At 43.7% G+C, this 17,653-nt stretch overlaps 2 protein-coding genes across 2 annotated transcripts in view; both read left to right on the top strand.

Annotated features, from left to right (window-relative positions):
- CMTM8 (CKLF like MARVEL transmembrane domain containing 8) overlaps window positions 1-3,867 on the top strand; it is a 45,093-nt gene extending 41,226 nt beyond the window's left edge. The window contains exons 3-4 of the mRNA XM_073333362.1: window positions 834-950; window positions 3,379-3,867. Of these exons, the coding sequence (XP_073189463.1) occupies window positions 834-950; window positions 3,379-3,462 (201 nt within the window). The 3' untranslated portion in view covers window positions 3,463-3,867. The remainder of the gene's footprint in view (window positions 1-833; window positions 951-3,378) is intronic.
- An 8,912-nt stretch (window positions 3,868-12,779) lies between these two features.
- Window positions 12,780-17,653, top strand: part of CMTM7 (CKLF like MARVEL transmembrane domain containing 7) — a 51,580-nt gene continuing 46,706 nt past the window's right edge. The window contains exon 1 of the mRNA XM_073333361.1: window positions 12,780-13,145. Within this exon, the coding sequence (XP_073189462.1) occupies window positions 12,996-13,145 (150 nt within the window). The 5' untranslated portion in view covers window positions 12,780-12,995. The remainder of the gene's footprint in view (window positions 13,146-17,653) is intronic.

Here is a 17,653-nt window from a genome sequence, read left to right as displayed (position 1 = left end):
GGACGAGGAAGTGCCTAGGCTGCTACCTTTCTAAAACCTAGCTAGCCAGTCTAGGAGCATGAGGAGGAGTATAGATCTCCCTTCTGTCGCAGGAAATGGGGCCAGAGTGCATGATAGGAAACTTCATCTTGGAAGAGTGAGTCCCTTCCCCTCTTGACCTCCCCAAAAATGGAAGAGCATAAAACTACAAGCATTCTAACTGTGGTTAATTCATATGCAGAACTTTCTTCATGTTTAGAAACTGAATGAAGTGGCTTTTCTTTAATGTTTTTCATTTTTTTTGTGTGTATTGGTATTTGTATTTCTGTTGCCTAAAATATTGATATAATAAGGCCTAATTCTGCCTTCATTTTCACTCTTGGAAGTCCACGGACTACACTATCTTTAATGGTGTTACTTTGGATGTATTATGAAAAGCAAAGCAGAATTTGGCTCAATAGGTGTATTAAAGTACGTAAAACTTGGCAGTGTTCTTACTAATATCCAGTGTTACAAGGTGAAACAATTAAGATTACATTCATATGTCTTTTATATTAAGTTTCATGAGCAGCACTTGCCATTATAGTTATAACACTGTTGGATTATTTTAATTACAGCAGTAGTAAGGATAATTGGGAATGTGAATTGTATTTCAGTTACATGGTGTGGGGGTGCTCACAGAAGAGGCCAACTTCTCCTCACAATTGCATCAGTGCATCCCCCCCTGAATTTAGTTGGGTTTTCAGATATAACTGAGAGGAGTTTTCCCTGTAGTTGTCAAGCATGGCAAGTAGAAGTATGTACTCGATATCAAATGGTTTTTAATCTTTTTTTTTTCCCCCGTCCTGGCCTAGGGTCTATGCTTTAATGGAAGTGCCTTTATTTTGTACCTCATTGCTGCCATTGTAGATTCATCTTCAGTTACCAACGAGCAGAATAGCCACAATTACAACAGCTGGGCAGCTTCTTCAGTGAGTTACTTTAAAAAAATAATTGAACACTAATATATTCTATGTATGAAAATGGTACATCGAGAATGGAATTTTCAAAAGTGTGAGCTGAAATGGGAATATCCTATTCTAGGTTTTGTAAATCTACAGAATGGTGAGGGTGCATTGTACACAGTAATTCAGAGGAAGATCATATGAAAATTTAACCATTAGTTAACTTACATAAATGACTAGTGATTTTGAGTGCCCCCGTTTTTTGGGTACCTACCTTAAAGATGTCTTCAAGTGGCCTGGTTTTTAGAGAGAGGGTGTTCAGCATGTTCTGAAAATCAGATCTCTTCAAAGTGATCTAAGGCAGGTGCCCAAAATCACTGGTCATTTCTGAAATTGTCGGCCATTGTCTTCCTATCTGTTTGCAAATCCAAAACAGTCAGTGGATTTGGAAGGTCTCCTTGGGCCTGATCCTGAGCCCACTGAAGTCAGTGAGAAGACTACCAATGATTTGGTGAGACTTAGGTCAGGACCCTTTGGCTGCTATGGTGCCCCTAACCCAATTCTTTTATATGGTGCAGCTCCAAATTACAACTACTTTGGAGGTTATTCGTGCAGCTTCAGGTGCCTCTCTAATCTCCTCTGTTATCAGGCAGTCACAATTCCTGTCTTCTGTGTATGAAGTGTGTGCGTTTTTCTTTAAATGCAGTGATCAAAATAGAGACTTTGACACCAGCTCTGCTATGCTCTTGCAACTGGAGGACCATGGGCAGTACATAATGGAGGCTGGGGGAGGCTAAGCTTCCCTAAACCTCGCACCACCGGAGAGGGAGGACTGTGACGGATTATCACATGCAGGGCTTGCCCAGGGGCCCCCTGACAATTTGGAGCCTCTGGAAAAATTCCATACATACACACCCCCACCAGTTGCCCTGGGGCACAGAGCTTTTCCAGTCTTGGTGCCAAAGTGGAGGGGGCAAGGGGTGGAAAGGAGTGAGCAGGGCCCCAGGGGAAAGAGACGGAGTAGGGCAGATTAGGGGCAGGGTCCCAGGGAAAGGTTGAAATTGGGTGGGGCCTTGGGTGGAAGGGGCAGAATGAGGGAGGGGCTCTGGCCAGTGCTGAGAGCTTGACCCAGCTGGTGCTGAGCTCTCAGCCCCCACCAGAGCCATGAGGGGGCTGAGAGCAGCAAGCGGTGACAGGGTTTCAGCCAAAAGAGGCAGGGTCACGGCCAGAAGAGAGTAGGCGGGACTAGCCTCCACAAGGGGAAACTTTACCCGCCACCCATGTGGAAGACCTCTTCTCTCTCTCCCTGGTGTTTAGTTTTTTATTTCCCTCTTGGCACCTCGTAACTAAAGGCCTGTCACTCAATGGGTGTTGCTTTTGGCAGGAACTTGTTTGCTACTATACAAGTTTCTGTGCTAATTTGGGTTTTTAAGCAGAATGTATTAATGCTCTGCAGATCATCTGAGATGTCCTAGGACCTCTTCAGATAGCTTTTAGTACTACTTGCATATAGTGCTATTTAAATTAACTGTTAAACCTGGATTATTACTCTGAGAGCTTGTTAAATACCCCTCCTTTCCCTGCTTATTCCTAAAAAGAGATTTTAAAGAATTCAGTAATAACAAAATCATCTCCACCCAACATGCTCTCTTAAGTAAAAGAAAGCTTTCAGGTTTTTGTTCAGGAGAGACTCAAAACTTCCCAAAATTAAGAATGCAACAACATTCTCACAGTGTTATATATTAACCATATTTTACACCAATTCCTACAATTTGTTTGGTGCTTCTGATTAAACAAAGTCACCAACAGAAGTTATGGACCTTTTAGCATCATTATACAAGTGTCTAATCTGAGCCCTAATTCTTCTACCCTTATACATGTTCAGTGGTACTTTGCTCCAGTAATAAGGGTGACTGAATCAGGCCCATGACAACATATAGAACCAGATACATTGTTGGTGTTAACCCTGTTTGGTCCTAAATTTTCATCATTGCTTAACTTAAGATGTCTAGTTTAAATAACTTGCAGTGATGACAGAAGCCTTACCATTGGCACTGGGTGGTATTAAAATATTTAGAATAGCTGATGTGCAGCTAGTCGAGTAATACATAAAAAGTTTAAAGGAGGAGGGGGAAAGAAGTATACAATGTAAGAAATTGGGAAAAGAACAGTAAAAGCTTGCAAAAATTAGGTACTGTATTTACAGTAATGGTCTGACTCTGTCACCATATTCACTTTGAGTAGTGCCTTCCTCCATCAATGTGGTCCTATTGGAATAATAAAATAAGGTGCTTCTATTTGTGAGTTAAGTTGGCAAGATCAGATCCTAAATGAGCACCATTTTTATTAATATAACTATTGTCTTCTATCGAATCCTTTTCATAAAATTAAAATGCTCTAAAAAGATGCTATTTTTTTCTAATATGTTTGTTTTTTCTCTTCCCTCTCTCTATAGTTCTTCGCCTTTGTGGTTACCTTCTGCTATGCAGGAAATGCCTATTTTAGTTTTATATCTTGGAGATCACGGACCTCACAGTAAATATTTTGTTTAAAAAAAAAAAATTTGTGGATATAAAATCTCAGGAGAGTTGTATTATGTGACCGAAAGGTTGGGGTTTTGTATACTATTTTTCATTAGAATTGATAAGAAAATTATTTAAGCTGTAATTAAAATGGATACTTATTTATAATATACTATTGCCTTTAGTGATGACTAACAGATTTTCTCTGTATTGTATGATAAAGTAGTACAAGTAGCAAAATTTCATACTGTCTTTTATCTTTTAAAATTAATATGGTATTTTCCTAGAAATTATATAGCTATAGTAATTAAGCTGTTAATGAAACCTACTCAGATGATGTGCCAATTTTCCAAATTTAACTATTTTTAAATGTCACGGCTGTAATTTCTGATTAAATGCCACAAAATAAAAAATGAGATTTCGATATTGTCTAATTTTTTGTGCGCATGAAAAACTAAGCCCAAGAATGCTTTAAAATAAATGTCTTGATTTTGCATGTATTCAACTTCTTTGTTGGGGAGGGGACACAATTTTTTTCGTTTAGATGCTATGCAAAACCCTGATCTTCCCAATTTGTGTATTCCATTCCGTCTACAATCACCTTTCTGCTCTCCAGCAAGGCGGGCTGCAATAGAGCCTATTAACTGAGCTCCAAAATTAGCCAGAGAGACTGTTACCTCCAGAAGCTGAGCACATTACCTTTGATAGTGTTCTTGGACCCAACAGGCCTAAGGATCACAAGATGTGAAGCCAAGAACTGAGCCCAGGTCTCTTGTTTTTCACTTGGCTAAAGGTTAAACATATTGAGTATATCATCGAACACCTATTGAAGATGTTGCCTCTTGTTTGCCAAGGGGCACTGAATAGAACATAAATCTATCCCATCTGCCACAGGGTCACCTAAATGCTAATAAATAATATTAATGTGTTTTCTTTAGGGTAATCACCAGAGTGGAGGTGGTAAGCATGAAGAATTCCCTCCAGCCTTCCTCTTCCTACCACCACCATCTCCAAGATGTTAATTTGTAAATTAACCTTTTTTACTTTGTATCTCTCTCATTTTTTTTACATATCTTTTATATTGGTGAAGTAGAATTGCAAGCGAGTGACTCATAACTGACAAAGCTCTGCTACCATAGCCCCCCGGAGTGCTTTTTGTCAACGTAGCTACCGTTTGTTCAAGGAGGTGGTATTCCTACACTGACAGAAAAACCTCTGCCAGCGTAACTATGCGAATGCAGTCTTCATAATATAGACACACACTCTGTCCTGATTCACGCCTTCTTAAAGAGCTAGGTTTCCCCAATCCTGTACATCTAGTACTATTATAACGGGTAAATCCCTTCTCCTGCACTTCAGAAATTTTGGATCCTTCCAGACTTTGAAAATCTAGTTGGCTCAATATTAAGGTTTATTTTTGTCATTGATATTTTTACTAAAAATCACAGACAGGACATGGGCAATAAACAGAAATTCACGGAAGCCTGCAACCTGTCCATGACGTTTACTAAAAATATGAGAAGGAGGGGGACTAATAGGTGAAGCTCCAACCCTACCCCAGGCAGCAGCTCCAGACAACAGTCATGGAGGTCCATGAAAGTCATGGAATCTGTGACAAAATCATATCTTTACTCATTATAATTTGTATTAGGGAAATCTGAGGATTAAAGGAACAGAACCTGCTTGCATATTTCTCCCCTTTTAAATAAGATAACCTCTTACATGTTTTGAGACCTTGTACCCTGCAGTTGGGAAGAATTATCTGCACTCCAATAATTCTGTTCTTGATCACAGAGCTGATGTATCTGTTGAGTGGCATAATCCTTCAACGTAAGAGAAGCCAAGATATTTAAATACTTGCATTTATTACGTCTGTTTGCACAGTAAAGATCAAATGCTGGACTGCACCCTGTGGTGACAATGAAGACAAATGTATAGTTGCTGGCTTATCTACACAAGTCAAAGGTTTTTGTCATTAACATTTTATACAGTCTTCTGGTGGTCGAATAAGTATCAAACATGTAAAAAATGGTCCAAATGATAAAACCTGTAGATATGCCTTCAAGTGTAGCTAAAATCAAAACCTTGTAAGTGATTTTCCCATCAACAGCAATTGCTATAGAAATCTAATAGAAATGTGTGCTCTTCCCCCCCTAATTAAATATGGATGAGAAAATTAGTTTGGACTCTGTCATACAAGTGCTAAAACAGACGTGTTGTGGCATTAGGTACATCTGTGCACTCCGAAAGATAGAAATTAAAAAAAAAAACAAAAAAACCTCCCTTCATTATGTAATTAGCTTGTTAGTAAAATACTTGAAGTAGATAAAAATTAATATTTTTCTCCAATTACAGTTTTATATTGCAGATTTTAAAAACATTCTATTAACGTGTAACAAATTCTCACTGTAAAATATCTAGACTTCTGCTCGAGTTAGGTGCTTGTATATTGTGGGATACAGATGTCTATAGTCACTAGGACTCACTTTACAAAAAGCTGTTTCAATACTACTTGTTATCATATGTAAAGCATGTGACAAGATGCAAGTAAATCAAATAAAGAAAATTATAATCAGATGTTAAACCTAAAACTCAGGACAGTGAGGTTCCACTACCTATGTTCTAGAGGGGGGGATTTGTACTAATCTTCATTGTAAACTGTTGCCTCTATTCCTGTGCATGCAAAATATGACCACATGCATTACTCAACCAGCCTTACTGTGGTGGTGAATACTGTTCTTCATGGACTGAGCTCATGATGGTGGTGCACCAATCACATGTGTACTCCCCAGACACTTATGGAAAATAGGGGGAAACTATATGAAAAGTGAGCTAGTGGTATAGAAATCTCCAGATTCCCTAACAGGAAGAGGAGAAAAGACTCTACTAGAATCTTCTTCCAAAGGAGAGGAGAGAAACCTACACCCAAGAGAACTGAACTTGCACTCCGGAGAGAGATGGAGAAGGAAGAAATCCTCTTACAAGTCAGCGAAGAGTGGAAGGGATATTTTCCTCCTGTGTAATCTCTGGACTTTAAGCCAGTGATCCATATTGAAGCCTTATTAATGTTGTGAGGTTCTTTCTTCCTACAGCCATTCAAATCTCTCCAACTAGCCAAGGAAATATCTTGAGTGATAGATGTCTTACAGAATGAGAAACAGAGGGCCAGTGCTATAGTTGTAGTAATTCTTCACATGAGTACTAACAGCATATGCCAGGAGTGGCCAACCTGAGCCTGAAAAGGAGCCAGAATTTACCAATGTACATTGCCAAAGAGCCACAGTAATACATCAGCAGCCTCCCAGCACCTTCCACCTACTGCCAGCCTTGCTGTTCAGCGCCTACCCCTCCTTCCCCATCAGCTGTTTTATAGCATGCAGGAGGCTCTGGGGGGAGGGGGAGGGGAAGAAGTGAGGGCATGGCAGGCTAAGGGGAGGGGGCGGGAAGGGGTGGAGTGGGGGCAGGGCCTGTGGCAGAGCCAGGGGTGGACAAGTGAGCACCCCCTGGCATCTTGGAAAGTTGGCACCTGTAGCTCCAGCTCTGGAGTTGGTGCCTATATAAGAAGTCGCATGTTAACTTTTGAAGAGCTGCATGTGGCTCTGGAGCCACAGGTTGGCCACCCCTGGCACATGCCATGCAGAGAGACTGGCTGTTTCCTTTTCTGGGGTATGTCTGTCTTTCCAAACCAGATAACATATTGTGATGAATCACACAGAAAATGTATTCAAAAAAGAAAAACAAGCATATATTTTTAAACATGAGGAAATGTATAGTTTCCTCTTTTGAGCTTTGCTAGACCTTTCTGCATGAATTCATTCCAGCTGTGTGGGTGTTACAATGATTTGAGCATTTTATTGGTTTCTGTGACCGTTTAACACTAATGCCTCCATTTTCCAAACTCATTTGTTCTGTGAATAACAATACATGAATCAGAAAGTGTGCTTTTTTGTTAGCATTCGTCTTCCATGAAAAGTTACAGTGTTACCGGAAACGAAGTTTCAAGTAAAATACTGAGAGCACCCTCACTGCAAGAATATAATTTCAACATATAACACAGTGTGCCATCGTGCACTTGGTGATCCCTCGGAAACTTGCCACTGTCCAGTGCACTGTCTTTTGGGAAGTTTTGGCTATGTATGCTGGGACAGAAGAGAGTCATGCAGGGGTGACTGGGAGGAAGGGGTCAACTTCCCAGCAGGCAACTTTCTCCATCCCATAATGTCATCCATATCCCATAATTGTTGCACCTTTTACAAAAACACAAAACCCTGTGCTGCCCTCCTTGCTGTCCACCATCTCTGACGCTATTGTCAGGAGTGTTGCAAGCACAGGACATGCTCTCCTCCAGTATTTTCAGAGCTGCAAGAAGAACCAAATCAGTGGGGAACATGCTGATTTCATGGAGGTCAGATGTCTGTGGGACATAGCAAAAACCAATTCAAGGTTAGTGGGGGTGTTCATGGAGCAGCTGTAGAGGGTGGAGCACCACTTCTGCACCTGAGAAACAATCAATGACTGGTGGGATCACATCATAGTGCAGGTTTGGGATGACAAGCAATGGCTGCAGAACTTCTGGATGTGCAAGGCCACATACTGAGCTTGCCACAGCTCTCCAGCACAGGGACATCAAACTGAGAGCTGCACTAACAGTGGAAAAGCAAGGGGGGGTTGCACTGTGGAAATCATTTTGGAGTTGGAAAATCCACTGTGGTGGCTGTTGTCATGCATGTATACAAGGTCATTAATCATCTCCTGCTAGGCAGAACTGTGATTCTTGGCAATGTGCAGGACATAGTGGATGGATTTGCAGCAATGGGGTTCCTGAACTGTGGTGAGGCAATAGACCACCTTGCCCAAGAGTATATCAACAGAAAGGGCTACTATTCTGTGGTTATGCAAGCGTTGGTGGATCACTGGAGGTGCTTCACCAACATCAGTCTTGGCTGGCAAGGGAAAGTGCTTGACTTGTGCATCTTTAAGAATCCATGATGGTTCAGAAAGCTACAAGCAAGGACTTTCTTGACTGGCAGATTACTATCGTCTATGCTGAAATGCCACTAGTGATCCTGGGGACCCAACCTACCCCTTGCTCTCCTGGCTCTGGAAGACATAAGCCGGAGACCTTGATAGCGCCAACGAAAGATTCAATGACCAGCTCAGCAGGTGCAGAATGACAGTTGAATGGTAAAGTGAAAGGAATGCTGGTGTTGTTTACTCTCAAGACTGGACCTCAGTGGAAAAAACATCCTAACGGTTACAGCTGTCTGCTGTGTCCTGCCTAATATCTGTGAAGCAAAGGGGAAATCTGCGACCTTGGTGGCTGTCTATTGAGTATGAGCAGCCAGACATAAGGCTGTTAGAAGAGCTCAGTGCAGTGTCATATGCCTCAAGGAGGCTTTGTAAGAGCACTTTAATAATGAGCCACAGTAATGGATTGTGGTGGACTGTGGCCCTGCAGTTTTGGGGCCTGTTAAGAAATGTGTGGTACTTGGTGTACATCTATGAATGTAACACTGTTAATGTGCCTACTAATTTTGTGGTGCTTGTTGTATGTTTATGATTATTATTGTCAAGGTTCCTCCCCCACTCTGAACTCTAGGGTACAGATGTGGGGACCTGCATGAAAAAACCTCCTAAGCTTATCTTTACCAGCTTAGGTCAAAACTTCCCCAAGGTACAAAATATTCCCCCCGTTGTCCTTGGACTGGCCGCTACCACCACCAAACTAATACTGGTTACTGGGGAAGAGCTGTTTGGACGCGTCTTTCCCCCCAAAATACTTCCCAAAACCCTGCACCCCACTTCCTGGACAAGGTTTGGTAAAAAGCCTCACCAATTTGCCTAGGTGACCACAGACCCAAACCCTTGGATCTGAGAACAATGAAAAAGCATTCAGTTTTTTACAAGAAGACTTTTAATAAAAAATAGAAGTAAATAGAAATAAAGAAATCCCCCCTGTAAAATCAGGATGGTAGATATCTTACAGGGTAATTAGATTCAAAAACATAGAGAACCCCTCTAGGCAAAACCTTAAGTTACAAAAAAGATACACAGACAGAAATAGTTATTCTATTCAGCACAATTCTTTTCTCAGCCATTTAAAGAAATCATAATCTAACACATACCTAGCTAGATTACTTACTAAAAGTTCTAAGACTCCATTCCTGGTCTATCCCCGGTAAAGACCAGCATATAGACAGACACAGAGACCCTTTGTTTCTCTCCCTCCTCCCAGCTTTTGAAAGTATCTTGTCTCCTCATTGGTCATTTTGGTCAGGTGCCAGCGAGGTTACCTTTAGCTTCTTAACCCTTTACAGGTGAGAGGAGCTTTCCCCTGGCCAGGAGGGATTTCAAAGGGGTTTACCCTTCCCTTTATATTTATGACAATTATACTGTTTGTCACTGATCCTGTTAATTGTGTCACGCTGTACAATAACAAGACAGTGGGTGATTTCAGTCCACTAAGTACTCTGCAGCATATAGTGGGAACTAATAAAGATTAATTATTTTCCAAATAGAATTTTATTGAGTGACAAAAATACTACAAAAAATAAGTCTGTGCAAGTTAAAAGCAAATACATTAGAAACTTAATAAATCAGTAGAACAGAACTTAACAAGGGGACAGAACACTCGTACATTTTAGTGACACATACAGCAACGTGGCTCTCACGGGTCAGTGTATGTGAAGCTGTGGTTGTCCTTACTGTCCCCCTGCTGTGGGGTGGCAGATGTAGGGATGTGGCCCCTAATGCCACATGGAATGTTGAGAGGGGGGTGTAGGGAAGTTCTGTAGGGGAGTTATCCTTAGACTGCAAAGGGAGATGAGCCTGTGATAGTTGAACCTGTAGGTCCACAAGATCCTGCAGCCTCTGTGTTTGCTGCTGGAGAAGCCCCATTATGTCCTGTGCATCTCCCTCGCCTCTTCCTGCTGAGACTCCTGTGCCTTTCTCTTCTCTGCTCTTTCCTTCTCTATGTAGGCTGTAATATTCAGGCCCTCTGCTCCTAGTCTGATGCACCCCTGGCTTGCAGGATCTCCCTGAACATGTCATCCTGAATCTACTCTTCTTCTTTTGTAACTGACTCAGGCATTCTGCAGCCATGTAGGGGAAATCCCTCAAGGCCACAATGGCAGCAGCTACAGATAAAGCACACAGAGGTACCGTTGTTTGTATAGTCACAATGAAAAGTGAAAGTTAAGGTTCAGAACTCCCTTCCCTTGCTCCCCTACAGTTTTAAACAAGACATGCTTATTGACACTTCTGCTTCAGCGTGCTTGTGCACAGCACCGCTCACAGCACCAGCCATGGTGAGTATCGGCTGCCAGGAGTGAGGGAAATGAGGAGGGAATTGCCTTGTTGCCCTGTAGTCATAGTTTCATGCAATGGCACACAATACTGGCACCATTTTCCACAGGTGGTGGTGATTTTAGCTGATATCTCACTCCTGAGGATAACAAAGGCACAAGAGAGCACAGCTGCTGTCCCGAAGCTGCCCAGGAGGCCTGTATTATGACACTAGGCTGTTTATTGCAATGGTGTCTGATAAAGTTCTCACTAACTAGCATGGAAAAGTGTCCTTCCACTCAAGAAGAAACAAAGTTGCTATCCCTAGAAACCTTCCGGGAGAGGATTGCTGAGTACCTCCATGAAAGTTTCTTTGAGATCCCTCTCAGGGGGGTTCAAGAGACATCCCTGTGTAGATAAACAAACTGCTCCACATGTCCCCCACCCCCACCTAACTGTACAGAGGAATGAAAAGCAGATAGCAACTCCACCTTTTTATGCTGTACCGCTACCTCTTCTAGTATGAGTAAATGAATGAAAAGTCAATAGCTGTGTCCTGTTAAGTTGGGGGTGCCATCAGTATATTCTTGTAGTAGAAAATACATTTACGCCCTTACTCAAGGCTCCTTCCCCTGCATCAGGTTCACCTGTGATTGACTGCCCCAATGGACTGTACTGTAGTGGAGACTCAAACAGGCAGACCTGGACCCCTCCCGAGTCACATGTTCCCCATCCTCCTCCTCTTTCTTCTCATTGTCCTCGCTGTTCACGGCAGGTGTCTGTGTGTCATGGTCCTGGGCGGTATCCATAGTGGTCTACAGGGTGTTGATGGGGTCTCCACCAAGTATGGCAGGCAGCTCTTTGTAAAATAGGCAGGTAATTGATTTGGTACCAGCTGGACTGTTCACCTCTCTGGCTTTCTGATATGCCTGATATGTTCCTTCACTTTCACGTGACACTGCTGCTTATCCCTGTCATGCCCCTTCTCCTGCATGCCCCCTACAATCTGTTTATAAACATGCACATTTCTACATCTGGTCCATAGTGGTGCCTGTGCAGCCTCTTCTTCCCACAAGTCCACATCCAATAGCTCCTGTCTACTCCAGGCCAGAGTGCATCTGGAGCACGTAGCTGGCATGGTTGGCATGGCAGTTGCAGTCAACCATGGAGTAGTGCTAGGTGTGCTCACCAAGCTGGACAACCAAGAATAGGCATTAAAAAAATTAGTGGGTGCTTGGGGGGTTGGGGGGGAGCTTCCAGTCTCCGTGACCTCTGGGCAGTGGAGTTCACAATTGTAACCAGACCAATCAGTGTCAAACTTTGTGGGACAGCTGCTGAAGCACTGTTAGGGTTGACACAAGTCCCACAATGTCTGCACTCTTGCTGTGTTGACCTTGGAACATCGCCCATGGCTCAACACTACTCCAGGAGGTGGTGTTACTGTATTGCTGTAAAGGGGCCTGGGAGACAAATGTAAGTGGAGACACAGGCACAACTAGGTAGATGCCAGGCAGCTAAGGTTGAGCTAGCTTTCTGGTGGAGAGCAGGCCTTAGTTTCCCAATCTGGAAAATGGCAATGATAAAACCCCTCCCAGTGCTCATGCCAATTGCAAAGTGCTTTGAGTGGCTGGCAAGAAGTACTGGTAGGATGAGGATTATAAATAACAGAGAGACACAACAAGGGATCCTCTTTTATTGTATCTTATTGTCCATCCCCCACTCATGTATCTGGGGCTCAGCCCGCTGTATCTCAGCCCTGGCACACACCCATGGGCCTCTCCCAAGAGACTCAAGGCCTGGGTTTGGGGGCTGGGGGGTTCCTGCTGTGGTAATTGTCACATGAGGGGCCTGCCGGCAGGTGTGTGGGGGTGGAGACACCGCAGGGCCTCCCCTTCCCTCCCCCCTTTCTGAAGGCTGGGGAGGGGAGTTCATTTTGGAAGCCAAGCCAGTGTCCCGTCCATGTGTCTGTCTCTGTCCCACTCCTGTTTAGGGCTGGAACCTTCGTGTCGCTGGAATATCCCAGCTCACAGCCAGTTCTCCCGCCTTCAGCCTTGCGCGCCCTGCCCCGCTCGGGCGCTGTCTGCGCGGCCGCTGCGCCCGCCCTCTTAACCCAAAGCCCCCGCACCCCCGGCTGAAGGGCGGGGCGGGAGGGCAGGAGGCGAGGCAGGGCAAGGCAGGGCGCCCCGCCCTCTCGGGGGTGACCAGCCCTGGAGCCAGCCGCCAGGAGGACCTAAGCCGCCGCCGCTTGAGCGCGGAGCGGGGCGCGATGTCTCACGGGGCCCGGGTGATCCGCACCGGCGCCAGCAGCGGGGCCCCCGGCAGCTCCTCTTGCCCGCCGCCCCCGGCGCCGGAGCCCGGGCTGCTGGACGGCGGCTACGCCCGCTCCTGCTCGGCCATGCTGAAGGTCGCCCAGATGGTAAGAAGGGGCCCGGCCAGGGGAGCAGCAGCCCCCGGGTGGGACCCAGCCAGCAAGCTCGGTCCCCGCGGAGCATCCCGAGGGAGGCGCCATGTTCCCCCCTCTCGCCTCCTGCGGGCCGGGCGGCCCCTGCTGTCCCCGTGCCGAGCCCCTGCGACTGTAGCTCCGCTCTGGCTGGGCTCAGCTGGGGCCCCTCGCCTCCCCTGCCTGCGTGGTTTCTAGTCCCCTGGCCTCCCCCTGGCCACAGCCTCCGAGGCGAGGGCAAGAAACCCGGAACGAGCAGCCGCTGGGGGAAGTTTCTTCCTGAGCCCGGGGACTGACTTTTACTGTGGGCTGGAGAGTGTAAATGCAATAAGTCACATCCCTAGCTACCCTACAATTGCTAACGTGCAAAATGGGAACTGACTGCTTAGGCAGGAGTACTGCGGAAGGGGATCTGGGGTTACAGGGGATCACAAGCTAAATATGAATCAACAGTGTGACACTGTTGCAAAAAAACAAAACAAAACAAAAAAGTCAACATAGTTCTGGAATGTATCGGCAGGAGTGTTGTCAGCGAGGTGCAAAGTAATTCTTCTGCTCCACTCCGGGCTGATAATGTCTCAGCTGACATATCGCATCCACTTTTGGGGGCCACCTTTCAGGAAAGATGTGAAAAAATTGGAGAAAGTGCAGAAGAGTAACAAAAATGTTTAAAGGTTTAGAAAACATGATCTATGAGGAAAAATTGAAATTCCTGTGTTTGTTTAGTCTGGAAAAGAGGAGAATGGGGGGGGGGAACATGATAACAGTTTTCAGGTACATAAAAGTTTGCTGCAAGGAGGAGGATGAAAAATTGTTCTTGTTAATCTCTGAAGGTAGGACAAAAAGAAATGTGCTTAAATTCCAGCAAGGGAGGTTTAGGTTGGACATTAGGCATTTTCCTATTCCTGTCAAGGTGGTTAAGCACTGGAAAAATTGTCTGGGGAAGTTGTGCAATCTCCATCACTGGAGATTTTTAAGAACAGGTTAAACAAACACCCAGTAGTCCTGCGTTTACCTAGTCCTGCTTTACCTAGTGGAGTGCATGGGACTGGACTAAATGACCTCTTGAGGTCTCTTCCAGTCCTACACTTCTATGATTCTGTGTAGCAGGAGAAGCATCTCTTGGCCACATAGCTGGCTGCTCCTGCTCTGACCCCCTAATTGCCTCCTTGGGATGGTCACTAGAAATGTTCTGTTGCATTTAAAAATCCAAAGCCTCTCAAATTACATACTGCTGTGTGGTTCACACACTCTGCAGGGTAGTCCTGTTTGGGTCTGGATTCTGAGCACCACAGGATGGGTTCTGGAATCCTGTGCCTCATTCCATAGATCCTCAACCTCCCTTGCACATGGAGAAAACCATTTGGGGTACTTACTGTTACTGATGTTAAGTTGCATTTTTGTGGCACCTAGAAACCCAGTCATGAACCAGGACCCCACTGTGGCCAACCCTTTTACAGAATTCTTGTTCCTAAGCATTCAGCTGTAAATTTAGCTCAGATGATGAGGGATATTTTTTAGTTATTCTTTTACACATTTGGAAATAAATTTGTGTGTGTTATTGATTCGCCTGGGTTATTACTTAAACTACAGGATATTTTGTGAATTTTTATTCTTGATTTTATAAAGGACAGAAAGACATCTTGTTCTTGTGAAACTCAAATTTACTGTCCGTTAAAACAGTCTTTTCGATTTTTCTAAAGCATATGATACAAAGTCGTATTCAGATTATGTACCTAGAATAGCAACGTGTATGAACAGTGTTTTATGTTCCACCTAACAACTTGGCTAGAATAAGTTTTTAGGAGATGAAGTGACTTGCTGAAAAATACAGTGCTGAATTCAAAGTAAAAGCTAAGAACTGTAATGTCCCATGTCATGACAGAATGAAGTCAAACCAGTGAGTTTGATTTTCAGAAGTAATTTGAGAATTTAACATCACAACTCCCATTAATTTCAGTGGGAGTTATGTAGCTTAATCCATCAGTTGCCTTTGAAAATTGCAACCTGTAACTCGGGTTAAACAAACTCCTGTCAGGGATGTTTCAGTGCAGGGGGATGGACTAGATGACCTCTTGAAGCCCCTTCCAGTCCTAGTTTCTATTTTCTGTTATTCTATTTTGAGACAGGTAACTGAACATTTGTGGGCATATATGAATTCAGTGAGTATCATACCTTGTTCACTAAACTCCAAAGTCCTCTCCCACAATGATTTGGGGTCACTGTTTAAGATGTATAAAATGCATCTGATGAAGTGGATTCTAACCCATGAAAGCTTATACCCAAATAAATTCGTTAATCTCTAAGGTGCCACAAGGACTCCTCCTCATTTTTGCTGATACAGACTAACACGGCTATCACTCTGAAACCTGGATAAGATCTGTTCTCTAGTGCACTCTTTTCTTTGGCTTGTTTTTCCCAAACACTGATAGTGGAGGTTATTCACAGGACATGACATTCTTTGAGTATTATCATAGTGTATAGTGGCTGAGACTATCGGAATTAAAGCAGTCAGTTTGCTGCAGTGACTTTACCAATAAGCAGCAAACCTTCTTGGACTGAAAGTGGTGTCATTTATTACTCTTGGACTCTTAAAGAAAGATTGGTTGGCTTCTGGGCAAATCGTGAGGATGAGCTGTTTCCATTTCCTTCAGACGATTTGCTTGTCAGCTTCACTGTTAGTGTGAGCAATAGAGGTGACCTCAGGAATCCATTGAGCTTTGGACAATTCAGTCTCTTTCTGAAGTGGTGTCTTGGTGCTAAATAAACTTGAATAAGTTCCGTAAAAAGTTGAAAGATTACTTACTAGGGCTGGGGTCAGCAACGTTCGGCACATGGCCCATCAGGGTAATCCACTGGCGGGCTATGAGACAGTTTCTTTACGTTGACCATCTGCAGGCATGGCCCCCTGCAGCTCCCAGTGGCTGTGGTTTGCTGTTCCCGGTCAATGGAAGCCTCAATAAGCGTCAGCCAGCACGTCCTCGCGCTGCTTTCTGCAGCTCCCATTGGCTAGGGATGGTGAACCGTGGCCAGTGGGAACTACAGGGGGCTGTGCCTGCAGACAATCAATGTAAACAAAATGTCTCGCAGCTCACCGGCAGATTACCATGATGGGCCACGTGCCGAAGGTTGCCAACCCCTGTACTAGGGTTAGAAATAACCAGAACAATCTGGTTCTGAATGAGCAACTGCAGCCGATGAAATATTCTCTCTGCTAAATTTTTTGTAAGTCCTATTATCTCATCTCATAAAATAGTCCCATTGTGTCCATGAAATTATTCATCATGCCAATTAATTCATGCTATAGTAAATTTTTACAGGATTGGGACCTGAGTTTGTAAAGTACTGTAGACAGTGGAGAGCGATATACATTTCTTAATTAATTATACAGGTATAAATTACAATGCTGGTAGAGTAGCAGTCTGTCAGTGATAGAAGTGTTATGCCAGTGGAGGCCAAAGATGGGTGTAATGCCCTCTGGGAGCACCATGCTTACTAGCAGCACTTGCTGTATCCTTTTTGAAGGTATACTATGTGTACTCCCACTGACTGGCCCTCTGAATGCTCACATTTATGCAGTGAAAACACAGCCCTGGCCATGTCCCTGCTTGCCCAGTCGCTCTTCTCTCTCCTTTTCATTTTGTTTACTTTTTATCCACAGAAATGTTTACTTTCATTTTTGATATACAGTAACCTTAGATGCTCCTTGTAACACTAGCAAGGAAAAATTCAGAGAGAAGTAGTTTTTTTAAAGATGATAGTGTCTCTTTAATATATATACATAAAATAATTAGAAATAATTCTAGTACATCAACTGAATGTGCTGAAAGTCATCACACACAGGAAAGAGAAGAGGGACCTCTTTATAGCATCCCTCTGCCACGTATGCTTTTTTCAGCTGTTGCTTTCTGTCAAAGATTTTAAAACAAACCAAGATTAGGTTTAATAGAGGTTTGAAAGCCTGATTGGCAATCTGAATATTATTGCATTGTTGTGACTGATGGCTTGCAGTCAATTTGAAGATAAAGGATTATTCTGCTAGGGGTCTCAAAGCACTCATGGTCATCTGTGGTGGTTAACCTGGACTGAAATAGGAAGTAACAAAAGTGTGTTTCCCGTCTATAAGATTACTGGAAATTGTGATACTTTTCCACTGTATAATTTCTCTAACCTTGCAAAAGAATTACAACTCCAAAGAGGGAACAAACATTGTACAGTGGGGTCCTAGATTTTTGTTGTTTAAAGGGACATTCAACAGAAATATACTTCTTGAAAATGTTTTACCTTATGAGTATTACATGTAACATTTTAGGCCCTGATCCTGTAAGTTTATATTCATGGGTGGCCCTTGTGCCTGCATGGGGTCCCTGGGATCTGCCCATGTGTCTGATCTTTCAGGATCAGGGTCTAAAATTGATATAAATGACAGAGAGTAAGGGGGGAAATATTTCTCTATTTTTCAGTTTGTTTACTTAGTGCACTTG

This window comes from Lepidochelys kempii, chromosome 2, assembly GCF_965140265.1.
Source record: "Lepidochelys kempii isolate rLepKem1 chromosome 2, rLepKem1.hap2, whole genome shotgun sequence".
Lineage (NCBI taxonomy): Eukaryota > Metazoa > Chordata > Testudines > Cheloniidae > Lepidochelys > Lepidochelys kempii.
The sequence above is the reverse complement of the archived record's forward strand: the minus strand, read 5'-3'. Positions and strand labels throughout refer to the sequence as shown.